The sequence below is a fragment of the Macaca nemestrina genome, chromosome 3 (assembly GCF_043159975.1).
Source record: "Macaca nemestrina isolate mMacNem1 chromosome 3, mMacNem.hap1, whole genome shotgun sequence".
Classification (NCBI taxonomy): domain Eukaryota; kingdom Metazoa; phylum Chordata; class Mammalia; order Primates; family Cercopithecidae; genus Macaca; species Macaca nemestrina.
Genome location: NC_092127.1, coordinates 36,271,242 through 36,287,740, shown reverse-complemented (window position 1 = coordinate 36,287,740; position 16,499 = coordinate 36,271,242). Strand labels below are relative to the sequence as shown.

The window sequence follows — 16,499 nt, the reverse complement described above, 5'->3', positions numbered from 1 at the left end:
AGTAGCACTTTTGGCAAATACATCACCTCTTAGGTAATAAAACTTCAGAAAAGAAGTTCAGAGTATACAAAGGATGGTGAACTTTCTGGAGGGTGGAATAACACAGTTGAGGAAGAGGCAGCAACTGAAATTTTAAACTGGTTGCCTGCATTCTGCTGTCAATTTTAACCCTTGAATTTATAACTTTGGTAATTTATTTCCCAGCCCAAGGAAAACATGCCATTGTGAATGAGTATTATAGTATATGAGGTCTCACTGAGAGAACAAACCTGAAATTTTCTGGTTTTCAGTGAGATTTTTATTTATTTATTTATTTTTTATTTTTTTGGAGACTGGGCCTTGCTCTGTCTCCCAGGCTGAAGTGCAATGCATGATCAGGGCTCACTGTAGCCTCAACCCCCCAAGCTCAAGTCGTTCTCCTACCTCAGCTTCCCAAGTAACTGAGACTACAGGCACGTGCCACCACATCCAGCTAGTTTACTTTTAATTTTATTTTTTAAAGAGATGGTGTCTCGCTGTATTGTCCAGCTGGTTTCGAACTCCTGGCCTCAAGCAGTTGTCTCCCTTTGGCCTCCCAAAGTGCTGGAATTATAGGTGTGATTCACCATGCTTGGCCTTTATCATTTTTCATCAACATCAGACTAGGTTATCTTTTAATAGTTATTTATGCAACCATGTAAATATGGATCCTGGAGAACTTGTAATGGAGTCTATTAGAGATATATTAATTTTTGACTGGGGAATGAGAGAGTAAGAATCCTTCCTTCCTGGCTTTGTGCATTTTTACAAATTTATGAAAGATTATCATCTTTTTTGCCAGACACAGTGGCTCATGCCTATAATCCCAGCACTTTGGGAGGCCAAGGCAGTAAGATAGCTTTAGGCTAGGAGTTTGAGATTAGCCTGGGCAAGAGAGAGAGACCCTATCTCTACAAACAATTTAAAATTAGCTGGTCATGCTGGCATGCACTGTAGTCAAGTATTCTTCCTCCAGTTTTATTACCTTTCTACTTGAGAGGCTGAGATGGGAGGATTGCTTGCACCCAGCAGTTCAAGGCTGCAGTGAGCTAGGGTCGTGCCACTATATTCCAGCCTGGGCAACAGAGTGAGACCCTGTCTCTTGAAAAAGGATTAACATCTAGCAAGATAAAATTCATTATGTCTGGCATATAAGCAAAGACTACCAGGCCTGGAGAGAAGTGGGAAGACATGATCTATAATGAGCAGAATACTCCATCAATCAAAATTGACCCAGAAATTAGGATCAGAAGACCAGAACATTTAAAAAGTTATTATAACTGTATTCCATATGTTCAAAAAGTTAAGTGGAAATAGAGAAGATATAAAAAAGACCCAGGTCAAACTTTTGGACATGAAAAACTACAATGTCTAACCTGAAAAATACACTATGGTGAATTACCAGCAGATTAAATTTTGCAGAAGAAAGAATTGGTGTTAGTTGAAGATACAGCAATAGAAACATCCAAAATGAAACACAGAAAATAAAGAATTTTAAAATTACTAAAATGGGGCCAGGCGCAGTGGCTCACTCCTATAATTCCAGCACTTTGGGAGGTTAAGGTGGGTGGATCACTTGAGCCCAGGAGTTCGAGGCCAGCCTGGACAGCATATGGAGTCCTTGACTCATGTATAAATTAAAAACTTTAAAAATATGAAAATGGCATCTGTGAGCCTTAAGACAATTTCAAGGGATCTAATAAATGTGTGATTACAGTCCCAAATGGAGTATGTTTTGGTGGGAGGAGAGGTTGCTGAGCCAGAAAAATATCTGAAGAAATAAAAGCTAAAGTTTAAAGTTTTTCAAATTTGATGAAAAGTATAAACCCACAAATCCAAGAAATTTAAATATTTAAGTAGTAGATGCCAGTGATCCCCTTATCGCTAAATTTAGAGAACTTCTTAAGACTTTAACCTCTACTCACCCCAAATCTCCATTCCTCAATGAAATTGTTTTTTAAATGTACTTTTTGACAATGAGGGGTTTCATGGGATTTCAGCTACCATGTTAGTGCAGAACAGATTATACTGGATTAAAGGCTTATGAGTTTCACAAATTGATTTTAATAGGATTTGGTTCTTAGTAGCATGGCTATAGCCCCCCCCCCATATTATATCACTCAAGCTTATCTCTAAGTCTGTCATGATTTATTCAGAGAATAATTTGGTGACTGTAGCCATAACCATTTGTTCATATGGGGCATGGCTATGTATTCTCTTACTTCTCAGTAACATCCGTGAGAAATAATTTATATTTATGCCAGTTGAATTATATCATTAAGCAAGTATTTAGAAGATTAATTGCTTTGGAGGCAGAGGCAGGCAGATCACTAGGGGTCAGGAGTTTGAGACCAGCCTGGCCAAGTTGGTGAAATGCTGTTTCTATTAAAAATACAAAAATTAGCCAGGCATGGTGGCACATACCTGTAACCCCAACTACTCTGGACGCTGAGACAGGAGAATCGCTTGAACTGGGAAGAAGAAGGCTGCAGTGAACCAACATCACACACTGCGCTCCATCCTGGGCGACAGAGCGAAAACAGTCTCAAAACAACAACAACAACAATAACAAAATTAATTGCAGTATCCCAGAAGTGATATTTACAAGCAACAATTCTTTAAACAATTTTTTAATTTAGCTATTCTGACCATTATTCAAATGTGACCAGAGAAAACATGTTAGTAGAAATTAAATTCCCACAAAAATACTTGAAAATATCTTAGAGGTACTTAAGTAATTTTCTGAGAAATAAATGCCAGGATGACAGTAAAAAGGTGGAGTAAGGACTTCTGAAACTTTGCCCTTTCAGAAAACTTGCAAAAATTGTTGTAGTCAACTTTTTCAGACCTCTGGAAATTAACCAAAGGCTTACAGGAGCCTACTGAGGAAAATTAGCAGACTCTGAGTAAGAATAATGAGCTTTGTGGTATTGAATTTGCCTATTCTCATTTCCCACTCTCACCTCAGCAGTGACCTTGAAGGATAACAATCCTGCATTCCTACTGTCTAGGGGAGCAAAATGCAGCTGGAGCTCTATAAGAGCTCTGATCCCAAAGAATTGTCATTATTTACATGTTTGGTGATTCCCTGGAGGACACCAATAGGAAAGACTGTTTTTGTTTGATCTGGCCTGGGGTATGCCCAGTGCTAAAATCCTCTCTGTGGGGAGTGTTTGTCTATAACAATTACAAACAAATAAAGAAGTTAAAATTACAAATAATTTTAACTTCTCAGTTAATCATTGTTGATGAATAACAGTTGAGGCAAACAGTAGACTAATCAAAAAGCTTAAAAGGGCCAAGTGCAGTGGTTTATGCCCGTAATCCTAACACTTTGGGAAGATTGCTTGAGCCCAAGAGTTCAAAACCAATATGAAAATGGCAAACTCTATCTCTATAAATAATTTAAAAATTAGGCATGGTGGCATGTGCCTGTAGTACTAGCTACTCAGGAGGCTGAGGTGGGAGGATCACTTGAGCCCAGGAAATCAAGACTGCAGTGAGCCATGATCATGCCACTGTGCTCTAGCTTGGGTGACAGAGTGAGACCCTTCTAAAAAAAAAAAGGAAAAACTAAATAATATGTTCATGAGAGCCTTGAAGAGCAACATATTCCTGAAACTATAGAAGGCCTACATGCAAGTTTAGGGTTGTTCACATTCTCAGTAAAGACCTGGGACGGTCCCCACATCTAGCTGACCTTGATGCTCTGTGCAAGCAAGAAGCGAAGAGTAGGTCAGAGTTATAAACTGCCTTGCTGAGAACGCATGTCCCAGCACACGCAAACCCTTAGGCAAAGACGGCTGAGCCCTTTGGCAAAGACAGCCTCTTCATAGAGGTTTAGTCCAAGCATTTAAGGAAATCTCTGTTCAATTAATAGCTTGACCACTAAGCTAACCAAGTAGAGACTGCAGTGGCCATGCTTAAGAACATGGACTTTACAGATTTAGTTCAGGAAAATTACTAAACAAATTGTAACAACTTATTACAAGCAGCAATCCTGGGGAGTGGGGAGAATCTGCTTTCTAGGGTTGCTATTTTTTTTATTTGTGTGTGTGTGTGTGTATATATATATATATATTTTTTTTTTTTTTTTTGAGACAGAGTCTTGCTCTGTCACCCAAGCTGGAGTGCAGTGGCATGATCTTGGCTCACTACAACCTCTGCCTCCCAGGTTCAAGTGATTCTCGTGCCTCAGCCTCCGAAGTAGCTGGGATTACAGGCGCCTTATATTATTTTTTAAATTAATTATTACCCCCCCCTTTTTTTTTTTTTTTTTTTTTGAGACATTCTCACTCTGTCGCCTCAGCTGGAGTGCAGTGGCATGATCATGACTTGGTGCAGCCTCAACCTCCTGGGCTCAAGCAATCCTCCTGCCTCAGTCCCCTGAGTAGCTAGAACTACAAGCACATGCCACCATGCTGAGCTAATGTTTGTATTTTTTGTGGAGACAGGATTTCACCATGTTACTCAGGCTAACATTATTTTAAATGCCCAGTTTTGCAACAAAAAGATTGCAAGACATACAAAGCAATAAAATATGGCTCACACACTGGAATAAAAATGTTTCAGTGGAAACTGTTTTCAATGGAAACTATTCCTGAGAAAGCCCACGTGTTGGACTTACTAGACAAAGACACTTCAAATATGTTCAAAGAGAAATGAAGAACAAGAAAATAAAAACCAAAAATTGGTTCTTTTTTTTTTTTTCAGGTGGATTCTTGCTCTGTCACCAGGCTGGTGTGCAGTGGCATGATCTCAGCTCACTGCAACCTCTGCCTCCTGGGTTCAAGCAATTCTCCTGCCTCAGCCTCCTGAATAGCTAAGACTACAGGCACGCACGACCATGCCCAGCTTTTTTTTGGTGTTTTTAGTAGAGACGAGGTTTCACCATGTTGGCCAGGGTGGTCTCGATGTCTTGACTTCGTGATTTGCCCGCCTCACCTCCCAAAGTGCTGGGATTACAGGTGTGAGCCACTGCGCACGGCTGTTTTTTTTCTTTTTCAAATGGAGTTTTGCTCTTGTGGGAGTACAATGGTGCGATCTTGGCTCACTATAACCTCCACCTCCCTTGTTCAAGCAATTCTCCTGCCTCAGCCTCCTGAGTAGTTGAGACTACAGGCACGCGCCACCATGCCCAGCTTCTTTTTTGTATTTTTAGTAGAGATAGGATTTTGCCATGTTGGCCAGGCTTGTCTCAAACCCCTGACCTCTGGTGATCTGCCCGCCTCAGCCTCCAGAAGTGCTAGGATTACAGGCATGAGCCACCACACGCGACCCAAAAATTGGTTCTTTAAGTAGATCACAAAGTAGACACACTTTTAGCTAGATGAAAGAGAAATAGAAAAAAATTAGTAGCTGGGACTCGAAGTGTGCACCACTACACCTGGCTAATTTTTTTTTCATTATCTTTTGTAGAAATGGGGTCCCACTATGTTGGCTAGACTGGTCTCGAACTCCTGGACTCAAGCAGTCCTCCTGCCTCAGCCTCCCAAAGTGCTAGGAATTCAGGCGTGAGCTCTTGTACCCGGCTGAAACACAATATTATTAAGGAAATACTCCCCAAATTGATCTACTGATTCAATGCTATACCGATCAAAATTTCAGCTGCTTTTTTGCAGAAATTGGTAAACTGATCTTAAGTTTCATATGGAAATGCAAGAGATACAGAATAGTCAAAAGAATCTTGAAAAAGAACAAAGTTACAGACTCAAATTTTCCAATTTCAAAACTTACTATAAGACTACAGGAATCAAGACAGTATGGTAGTGGTATAAGAATAGACATTTACACTTTGGGAGGCCAAGGCGGGCGGATCACGAGGTCAGGAGATCGAGACCCTCCTGGCTAACATGGTGAAACCCCGTCTCTACTAAAAATATAAAAAATTAGCCGGGCATGGTGGTAGGTGCCTGTAGTCCCAGCTACTCGGGAGGCTGAGGCAGGAGAATGGTGTGAACCCGGGGGGCGGAGCTTGCAGTGAGCCAAGATCATGTTACTGCACTCCAGCCTGGGCAACAGAGTGAGACTCCATCTCAAAAAAAAAAAAAAAAAAAAAAAAAGAATACACATATAGATTAATGGAATCAGGAGTCCAGAAATAAACCCAATTAATTTTCAACAAAGGTGCCAAGACCATGGAATCAGGAAAGAAATCATGTTTTCAGCTAATGGTATTTGGCACAGCTGGATATCCACATGCAAATGAATTAATCTGAACCCCCACCTTACATCAAAAAAATTAACTCAAATGGATCAAAGACCTATATGGAAGAGCTAAAACTATAAAACTCTTAGAAGAAAACAGATTTATATTTCTTTATCCTTGTGTTAAGCAACAGTTCCTTGAATACGACACCAAAAGCAGGAACAACCACAGAAAAAGTAGATAAATGGACTTCATCAAAATTAAAAATTTTTTTACAATATCAAGAAAGTAAAAAGAGGCTGGGCACCGTGGCTCACACCTGTAATCTCAGCACTTTGGGAGGGCAAGGCGGGCGGATCATGTGAGGCCAGGAGTTCGAGACCAGCCTGGCCAACATGGTGAAACCCCATCTCTACTAAAAATACAAAAATTAGTCGTGGTGGCACACACCTATAATCCCAGCTATTCGGGAGGCTGAGGCAGGAGAATCACTTGAACCAGGAAGGCAGAGGTTGCAGTGAGCCGAGATTGCACCACTACACTCCAACCTGGGTGACAGAGAGAGACTCCATCACAAAAAGAAAAGTGAAAAGTGAACTCAGGATGGAAGAAAATATTCACAAGTTTTGTATCTGACAAGTGCCTAGTATCCAAAATATATAAAGAACTCATAATACAACAATAAAAAGACAACCCAATTGAAAAATGAGCAAAGGATATGAACAGACACTTCTCCCAATAAGATACACAGATGACCAATAAGCACATGAAAAGATGCACAAAATCATTAGGAAATGCAAATCAGAACCCCAGTGAGATACTACTTCACACTTGTATTAGTCTGTTTTTACACTGCTGATAAAGACATACCTGAAACTTGGCAATTTACAAAAGAAAGAGGTTTATTGGACTTACAGTGCCACACGTTTGGGGAAACCTCAAAATCATGGTGGAAGGTGAAAGGTATGTCTCACATGATGGCAGACAAGAGAAGAGAGCTTGTGCAGGGAAACTCCCATTTTTAAAGCCATCAGATCTTGTGAGACTCATTCACTATCATGAGAACAGTGCAGGAAAGACCCGCCCCCATAATTCAATCCCCTCCCACTGGGGTCCTCTCGCAACACCTGGGAATTGTGGGAGTTACAATTCAAGATGAGATTTGAGTGGGGACACAGCCAAACCATATCAACACCCATTAGGATAGCTATAATGTAAAAACAGAAAATAATGAGGCTGGGTGCGGTGGCTCACGCCTGTAATCCCAGCACTTTGGGAGGCCAAGGCAGGCGGATCACCTGAGGTCAGGACTTGGAGACCAGTCTGACCAACATGGTGAAACCCCATCTCTACTAAAAATACAAAATTAGCTGGGCGTGGTGGCGTACGCCTGTAGTCCCAGCTACTCTGGAGGCTGAGGCAGGAGAATTGCTTGAACCTGGGAGGCGGAAGTTGCAGTGAGCCGAGACCACACTATTGCATTCCACCCTGGGCAACAACAGCAAAACTCTGTCTCAAAAAAAATAGAAAATAATAAGTGATGAGGATGTGGAGAGACTGGACCTCTTAGATTGCTGGTGGTATTATAAAGTGGTGCTACCACTTTGGCAAACAATTTATCTCTTCCCCAAAATATATACCCAAGATGATTGAAAACATGTTCACACAAAAATTATTATTCGTATTAGCAGAAACAACCCAAAGGTCCATCAGCTGATGAATGGATAAGCAAATTGTAAAATTAGTACTTAGCTTAAAAAAGAATGAGGTGTTGATACATGAATGAACCTTGAAAACATTGTGTTAAGTGAGAGAGGCCAGACCTAAAAGACCACATATTGTGTGTTTCGTTCGTATGAAATGTACACAAAAGGGAAATCCATAGAGAAGAGACAGCAACTAGGTTAGTAGTTGCCAGGGGACGGAGGGAGAAGGAATGTGGAGTGAGTGCTAAGGGGCACAAGGGTTTTTTTTTGGGTGAAGAAAAAATGTTCTGGAGTTAAATAGTAGTAATGGTTGTACAATTTTGTGAACATCATAAAAACCACTGAAGGTCAGGCATCGTGTCCCATACCTGTAATCCCAGCACTTTAGGAGGCCAAGATGGGGAGGATCACTTGAGGCCTGGAGTTCGAGACCAACCTGGGCAACATAGCAGAATATCTTGTAGAGATAGGTGATCTCTACAAGAAATAAAAAAAATGAGCTGGGCATGGTGGCGCATGCCTATAGTCTCAGCTGCTCAGAAAACTGAGGCAGGAGAATTGCTTGAGCCCAGGAGTTTGAGGCTACAGTGAGCTATGATTACACCACTGCACTCCAGCTAGGGAGACAGAGTGAGACCTAGTCCCTAAATAAGTAAATAAATAAAAATTACTGAATTTTATAGTTTAGTATGCTGAATTTTGTAACATATAAATTATCTTTCAATTTAAAATGCCATCATTTTAAGTAATAGTTAATGCCCCATTAATCATGGCACTGTTACGTGCTGTGCAGATTAACTTGAAGTACATAATATACATACAGATACATTTGATAGCACGATGTGTATTTATAAAGTAAAAGTAAATACTTCCTTCTATGTGACTACTTTCTTACCACTAAAATTTTTTTTAGAGTCACACTTATTGTGGTCTTATAATGCCTGTATAGTAAAATTCTTATTACATTTAACTTGTATTTTGGTATGGTGAGTTCTTTGAAAAACATCTCATTTAAACTTACATGTTATCTTTAAAGGAGCAAGTACAATGATGATGGACACTTAGGAAAGGGAAATTGTTCACTTTGACTTTCCATTAATTACTAATATTACTGCAGCTCCCTAAATTTCCTTAGGAATTTGCAAGAGTTTGTAAAATACAATATTATGTCACTATTTCAGCTTTTTTCATAGCCATTTTACATATAAATTTTATTAAAATTTTGTTCATATGAAAAAATATAAATGTACACATAGCCAAAGATAATTTTATATATATAAATACATTTCATTTTATATATATAATTTTTTTTTCAGGCCAAGCAAATAAAGTAGCCAAAGAAGCTGCTAACAGATGGACTGGTATGTACCATAATAATACTGATAAATAAACTGTAGTTAAACTCCCTTCACACTTACTGTGATGTGAAATTCAGATACCTTGTGCTGGCTTTGTTCAAGAAAGGATATTTCTGAAAAATGTATGCATTACTCAGATGTTTACATATTAAATCATTTCAGTTATTTAAGGTTATTTTTTATAATCTTATGAGTCATTTTGTGAAGTATCAGATATTTTTGTAAAACTAATGATTGCTTCCAGTTTAACTTTTGTACAGCTTTTCCCAAGATAAGTCACTTGGGCTAATAACTTAACTTTCATATATATTAATGTAAGATACACTTTAAGATAATGGAATCTTAAAGATTTATATTCTCGCTAATAATAATAATAGCTAAGGTTTGTTGAGGACTGACTATATGCCAGTTATTGTAATGTCTATGGTTCATTCTCATTTTATCTCCATGATAATCTTGTGAGGTAGATATGATTATTATCCCTAATTTAGGAGACAAACTAAGACCCTCAGGAGTCCAAGGCCACACATTAGTCAGACAGCAGAACAGGAATTAGAATCCAGCTTTTTTGGCTGGACTTAAAGTGACTGTGTTTAGTCAAAGGCGATTAGTCACTGGAAGAACAGACGCTAGAGCCAGGTTTCTCTGACTCCCTGTCCAGGCCTCTGTTTCACACAAAAAAAAAAGAATTATTTTTTTCCTACTCTATTTTATAATTAAATAGACTGGTAAAATCAATATAATTGGCCTTTAGAGTTGTTGTTTTTTTTTTTTTTCTGAAATTGCAGTTTTATTTATTACAAAGTTATTTCTTAAGTAAGGTAATGCTTTAGCGATAAGAATAGAGGAGGGTACAAAAGCAAACTGACATAAAAGAGAATAATGAAATGTGTCCCACAAAGTGTAAATAAATATGGATTTTTAGGTTAAAAATAAGACAGAAATCCAAGGTGATTTCCCCCAGTATTTTCAACAAAGAGGCTCAGCACACAGTAGGCACAGGCAGCATGTGTGTGTAGTGGGAGGAACGTGGCTTTGAAAAGAATCCAAGCTGTTCTCCTTACTTGCTGTGTGACCTCTTGACCCCCTCTCAGCCTGCTTCCTCATCTGTTCATTGTGGATAAATAATACCTACCTCCCATTTTGGGAGGATTAAATAAGACAGTTTGTAAGCCCTTCAGCACCATGTTGGACACGTAGATAAATACTCCTCTTTTCCTTTTCTTCTCTTAAAAAAGTTCATGATTTCCAATTGATCATAAACTTCCAAAATTATAATTGGAAAAACATTTGGAATGGCTTTTTTTTTTCCCTATCCTATTAGCTACAGAAGAACCTGGGACTTTTAAAACCATGAGGAAGAAAGATATTTTTAGAATAGCAGAAACAGCTGTTAAGAACCATATTTCCATTTAAAGTTACAGCTTACTCCTTCCAGCTTCCAGCATAAACATGTGTTATGAAAAGACGGAGATAAGAGATAAAGCATCACACCTCAGAAAACCGCCACCTTCACAACAAACAAAAAGAAAACAGTAATAAAATGAGAATTATTTTTTTCCTAGTCTGTTTTAGAATTAGGTAGATTGGTAAAATCAATATAATTGGCCTTTAGTTTTTTGGTTTTTTGTTTTTTTAATGAAATTGCAATCTTATTTATCATATAGCTATTAAAGTTTGCTTTAATATTCATATTTAAATTATCATATAGAAAGAAAGTTTGCTTTCTTTTTACTTAAAAAAGCCCTGGCCGGGCTTGGTGGCTCATGCCGGTAATCCCAGCACTTTGGGAGGCCAAGGCAGGAGGATCACTTGAGGTCAGGAGTTCAAGACCAGCCTGGCCAACATGATGAAACCCTGTCTCTACTAAAAATACAAAAATTAGCCAGACATGGTGGCACACACCTGTAACACTAGCTACCCAGGAGGCTGAGGTAGGAGAATTGCTTGAACCCAGGAGGCAGAGGTTGCAGTGAGCTGAGATGGTGCCACTGTACTCCAGCCTGGGCAAGAGTGAGACACTGTCTCAAGAAAAAAAAAAAGTCCTTAAAAATGTATCTGGAATTGAGAATATATACTGTTCAACAATTTGGTATCTCAGTTCTATAGGATGAGAGATTACCAAATGTCACATCTAAATGTTTGGTGACATTAAATACACTTTAAGTGTGATTTCAATTATATCATATGAAACCTTGCTTAATAATTAAGATGGTGAGGTTTTTGTAAACACATATGAGAGATATCTTAATGAGTGAAGAGGGATAGGTGTTGCCAGGGCCTAACCTAGATTCATTGCAAATGATATTGCTCATCCTATTCCTATAGGTATCTTCGCCGTGCCACCGTATAAATCAAACAGCCTTAAGGTTGTTTGTTTAAAATAAAAAAATTATTCTATATCCATTTATAAAAATTTCTACATTAAATAGGGAAATTATTTGACAGAGAATGAACTATCAAGATTGTCAGTGACATTATCTTGAAGGCCGACATCCAGTGGCCCAAAGAAATGTTTAATCAGAGTCTTCTTTGAATTGGTCCAGTAGGCATAGTTGTGGAGAGGTTTTTATTTGTTCTTTTTCTTGCTTTTAACCTTTAAATGTTTATAATGAAATGGTTTCTTATCCTTCTATAAATCAGGAAATCCTTCCTGTAGAGGCTATTCAGTAGTCTTACCCTGATGCCTCATTCTCTTTTCTGATCCAGGTTTGAAGTTGATTCCCTGCAAGCTTCCTACATTGTTGTATCTGTTCTCTCATTTCCTAGAAATCTTTCTGTATTCATGAAGCCTATCCTGTAAGCTGTACACATAAGACTTGGCCTTTTCTCTCTGAGACACCTATCACTTTATAATTGTTTAGTAATAAATTATTATTTTTTCTCTCTTGTGTCAACTTGAAGGCATAGGTTCTTCACATTCTGTAATATCTGCAGTACACCTGATACTTGTCTTATGTAGCAGCAGACCCTCTATAACATTTGGGTGTGATTAGCAAGAATGTACTGGTTGGGCAGAGACTGGTAAAAATTATCCTAGAATACCTTATGGTGCTATTTTAACATTCTCTCTTAGGTTGTTGTGAAAAGTAAAGATTCATTTTAGATTGTTACAAAGGGTAAAGATCATTTTAATATCTGTTGACATTCCATAACACTTTATTTGAAAGAAATTAATTTTGTTAACATTATTCTATTTGATGCAGTAGTATTCTCTCTAAAATTCATTCCAGAAATGTGCTTATCATTATTTGATACTTGGAATTAAACTTCCATAGAAAAAATATTTTAAAAAGTGATCAAACTCTATGTATTAGTTTTCTAGAGATGCCAGAACAAAGTATCACAGATAGGGTGGCTTAAACAACAGAAATTTTTCTGACCATCCTGGAGAATCAAATTTCAAGATCAAGATGTTGGCAGGTTTGGTTTCTTCTGTAGGTCTTCCTTCTCACTGTGTCCTCTCACAATCTTTCCTGTGTCTCTCGGTGTGTTCACATTTCCCGTTTTTTTTTTTTTTTTTTGAAATGGAGTCTTGCTATGTTGCCCAAGCTGTAGTACAGTGGCGCAATCTCAGCTCACTGCAACCTCCACCTCCCTGGTTCAAGCAATTTGCCTGCCTCAGCCTCCTGAATAGCTGGGATTACAGGTGCACACCACCAGACTCGGCTAATTATTTTTGTATTTTTAGTAGAGATGGGGTTTCACCATGTTGGCCAGACTGGTCTCTCAAACTCCTGACCTTAGGCAATCTGCCTGCCTCGGCCCCCACAGAGTGCTGGGATTACAGGCGTGAGCCACTGCACCCAGCCAATCCTTTTCCTTTCTCTTTCTGCTTTTTTTTTTTTTTAAGACAGAGTCTTGCTTTTTCGCCAGCCTGGAGTGCCGTGGCACTATCTCAGCTCACTAAACCTCTGCCTCCTGAGTTCAAGCGATTCCCCTGCCTCAGCCTCCTGAATAGCTGGGACTACCGGTGCACGCCACCACGCCCAGCTAATTTATTTGTATTGTTAGTAGAGGCAGGATTTTACTATGTTGGCCAGGATGGTCTCTATCTCTTGACCTCGTGATCCTTTTCTTATAAAGACACCAATCCTACTGGATTAGGGCCCATCCCAATGACCTCATTTTAACTTAATCACCTCTTTAAAGATATGTTTCAATATAGTCACATTCTGAGGTCATAGGGCTAGGACTTCAACATACAAATTTGGGGGGAAAATGATTCGGCCCATAACATTCCAGAAGAACCTATTCTAACCCTTTACTTCATTGTCACTACTAATAGATTGTTTAACATTTTACAGAATACTCTGACAAGCTATAACATCTTATACCATCGTTTTTTCTGTGTGTGTAATACATTTTCATCATAAAGGTTGTATATGTACATTAAAGAAATATATGAAATTAAGAAAAGAAAGGCTGGACACGGTGGCTCACACTTGTAATCCCAGCATTTTGGGAGGCCGAGGTGGGTGGATTGCTTGGGCTCGGGAGTTCAAGACCAGCCTGGGCAACATGAAACCTCATCCCTACAAAAAATACAAAAGTTGCCGGGTATGGTGGTGCACGCCCGTTGTCTCTGCTACTTGTGGGGCTGAGGTTGGAGGATTACCTGAGCCTAGAAGGTGGAGACTGCAGTGAACTGAGATTGCACCACTCATTGCACTCCAGCCTGGGAGACAAAGCAAGATCCTGTCTCAAGGAAAAAAAAATCCACTGTTCCTCCCACCCTCTCAAGTGCAGCCACTGTGAGCGCACTGGCACTGTCCTGCCTCCCTCACTAGCTTCCTGATGAGTAGACATTTAGATTGCTCTTATTTTTCTATTATGGCACTGGGATAAAGACCCTTGACCAAAAATCCTTGTACACAGTTTGTTTTCTTTCCTTGGGATAAATCCCCTGAAGTAGACGTACCACTTTTTTTCAGTCGTTAATGCATTTTAAATCCCCCCAGGAGATGCTGAGGACATTTCTATTCTTAGTCTTAAGAGAACCCCTTTCCCTGCTCCCCACCCCCCTCCCTACTACTGGCCTGATTGTCTGGAAGCCATTACTGTCTGTGGGACAGGAAGAAGGGTCCGGAGAGAATGTATTCCCTTTGGGAACCGGAGCAACTTTAATTCCTGAGGCAACAGTCCTGGCCTCTGCTGTGGAAATGTAGAAGAGACACCATTAACCTGTCCCTGTTTTTGTATTATTCTTAATTAAGTCTGATATTTAGCAGCAAGCAGCCTATAGAATTTTTAAATATGAGATCTATTAACTTGTTCAAAATAGTATTTAAATACTTTTTGTTTGATACGGAGTTTCACTCTTGTTGCCTAGGCTGGAGTGCAATGGTGCAATCTCGGCTCACCACAACCTCCGTCTCCCAGGTTCAAATGATTCTCTTGCCTCAGCCTCCCGAGTAGCTGTGATTACAGGTGCCCGCCACCAACCACGCCCAGCTAATTTTTGTATTTTTAGTAGAGACGGGGTTTCACCATCTTGGCCAGGCTGGTCTCAAACTTCTGACCTCATGATCCGCCTGCCTCGGCCTCCCAAAGTACTGGGATTATAGGCATGAGCTACCGCACCTGACCTTAAATACTTTTTAATTAGTTGCCATTACTCTTAAAAATACAGAAAACTCCTTATTTTGATGTATCTGAAAGTTAATAGAAGGAAGTAAAAGAACAATGAAGATAATTGTACTTGAAATGTTTTATGATTATGTTTTTCTCAAAATTATTTCTCAATTTTCTTTATAGATAACATATTTGCAATAAAATCTTGGGCCAAAAGAAAATTTGGGTTTGAAGAAAATAAAATTGATAAAACTTTTGGAATTCCAGAAGACTTTGACTACATAGACTAAAATATTCCATGGTGGTGAAGGATCTACAAGTTTGTGAATATGTAAATTTTAAACTATTTAACTAAGTGTACTGAATTGTCATTTGCCTGTAACTGTATTTATCATTTTATTAATGTTAAATAAAGTGTAAAATGCAGATGTTCTTCACCCCTTTTTGTAGATCAAAAGCAGGATGATAACCATATCGCCCCAGTGCTCATCAGAGTAGGACAATACAAATAAAGCCATCCATCTCAGTCCAGGCAGATAACAAATGATTTTTTTTTAAGATCAAAACCATGACGTGATAATGCTTTAGTTTTGTTTAAATATTAATATTAACTATTAAGGGTGTATTTGGACAGGGCGTGGTAGCTCACACCTGTAATCCCAGCGCTTTGGGAAGCTGAGGCAGGCAGGTCACTTGAGCTCAGGAGTTCAAGACCAGCCTGGCCAACATGGCAAAACCCCCCTCTCTTAAAAATACAAAAAGTAATTCCAACTACTTAGGAGACTGAGGCAGGAGAATTGCTGGAACCCAGGAGGCGGAGGTCACAGTGAGCTGAGATTGTGCCACTGCACTTTAGCCTGGGCAACAGAGCAAGGCTGTGTCTCAAAAAAAAAAAAAAAAAAATGTATTTGAAGGATCCAGCATACATATACACACACCTAAATGCTTGGAAATAACCTTTAAAATCCTAATGGCTGCTCTCCTATTTCCCAACAGTGACCGAACTCAGTATTCTGCATTATCTTTGCAAATTTCCCACAGAAAAAAATACAGAAAGTTGGTATTCCTCAAATGTAGTTAAGTAGTAATGCCTCAGACATGAAAACTCCTTTTTTCTTTTGAGTTTTTGATACCTTTCTACTGGAAGGAACAAGTGCAGGGTCATTTGTCCTGATTTATGCACTTTTTATAAGATGATATACAGTCATGTGTTACTTATCAATGGGGATATGTTACTTATCAATGGGGATATTGCTCCTAGGCTGCAAACCTATACAGCATATTATGGTACTAGAGACTGTAGGCAATTGTAACACAATGGTAAGTATTTGCATATCTAAACATAGGAAAAATATAGTAAAAACACAGTATAGGACCATGCGCAGTGGCTAACTCCTGTAATCCCAGCACTTTGGGAGGCCAAGGCAGGTGGATGATCTGAGGTCAAAACTTCGAGACCAGCCAGGCCAGCATAGCAAAACCCTGTCTCTACTAAAAATAAATTAGCCGGGTGTGGTGATGCACGCCTGTAGTCCCAGCTACTCAGGTAAGCTGAGGCACAAGCATTGCTTGAACCCAGGAGGCGGAGGTTGCAGTAAGCTGAGATTGCGTCACTGCACTCCAGCCTGGGCAACAGAGCGAGACTCTGTCTCAAAAAAAAAAAAGTATAAAAGATAAAAATGGCACACCTGTCAA

At 39.2% G+C, this 16,499-nt stretch overlaps 1 protein-coding gene across 4 annotated transcripts in view; it reads left to right on the top strand.

Moving 5' to 3' along the window:
* LOC105463501 (meiotic nuclear divisions 1) overlaps positions 1-16,499 on the top strand; it is a 118,695-nt gene that overhangs the window by 58,767 nt on the left and 43,429 nt on the right. For 2 of the 4 annotated variants that reach the window (XM_024787258.2, XM_024787260.2), the window contains exons 7-8: positions 9,189-9,233; positions 14,988-15,230. In XM_024787258.2, the coding sequence (XP_024643026.1) occupies positions 9,189-9,233; positions 14,988-15,094 (152 nt within the window). In that variant the 3' untranslated portion in view covers positions 15,095-15,230. Of the gene's footprint in view, positions 1-9,188; positions 9,234-12,547; positions 12,742-14,987; positions 15,231-16,499 lie in introns of those variants that run through there. The other 2 variants (XM_071092922.1, XM_071092921.1) reach the window with 2 other exon arrangements.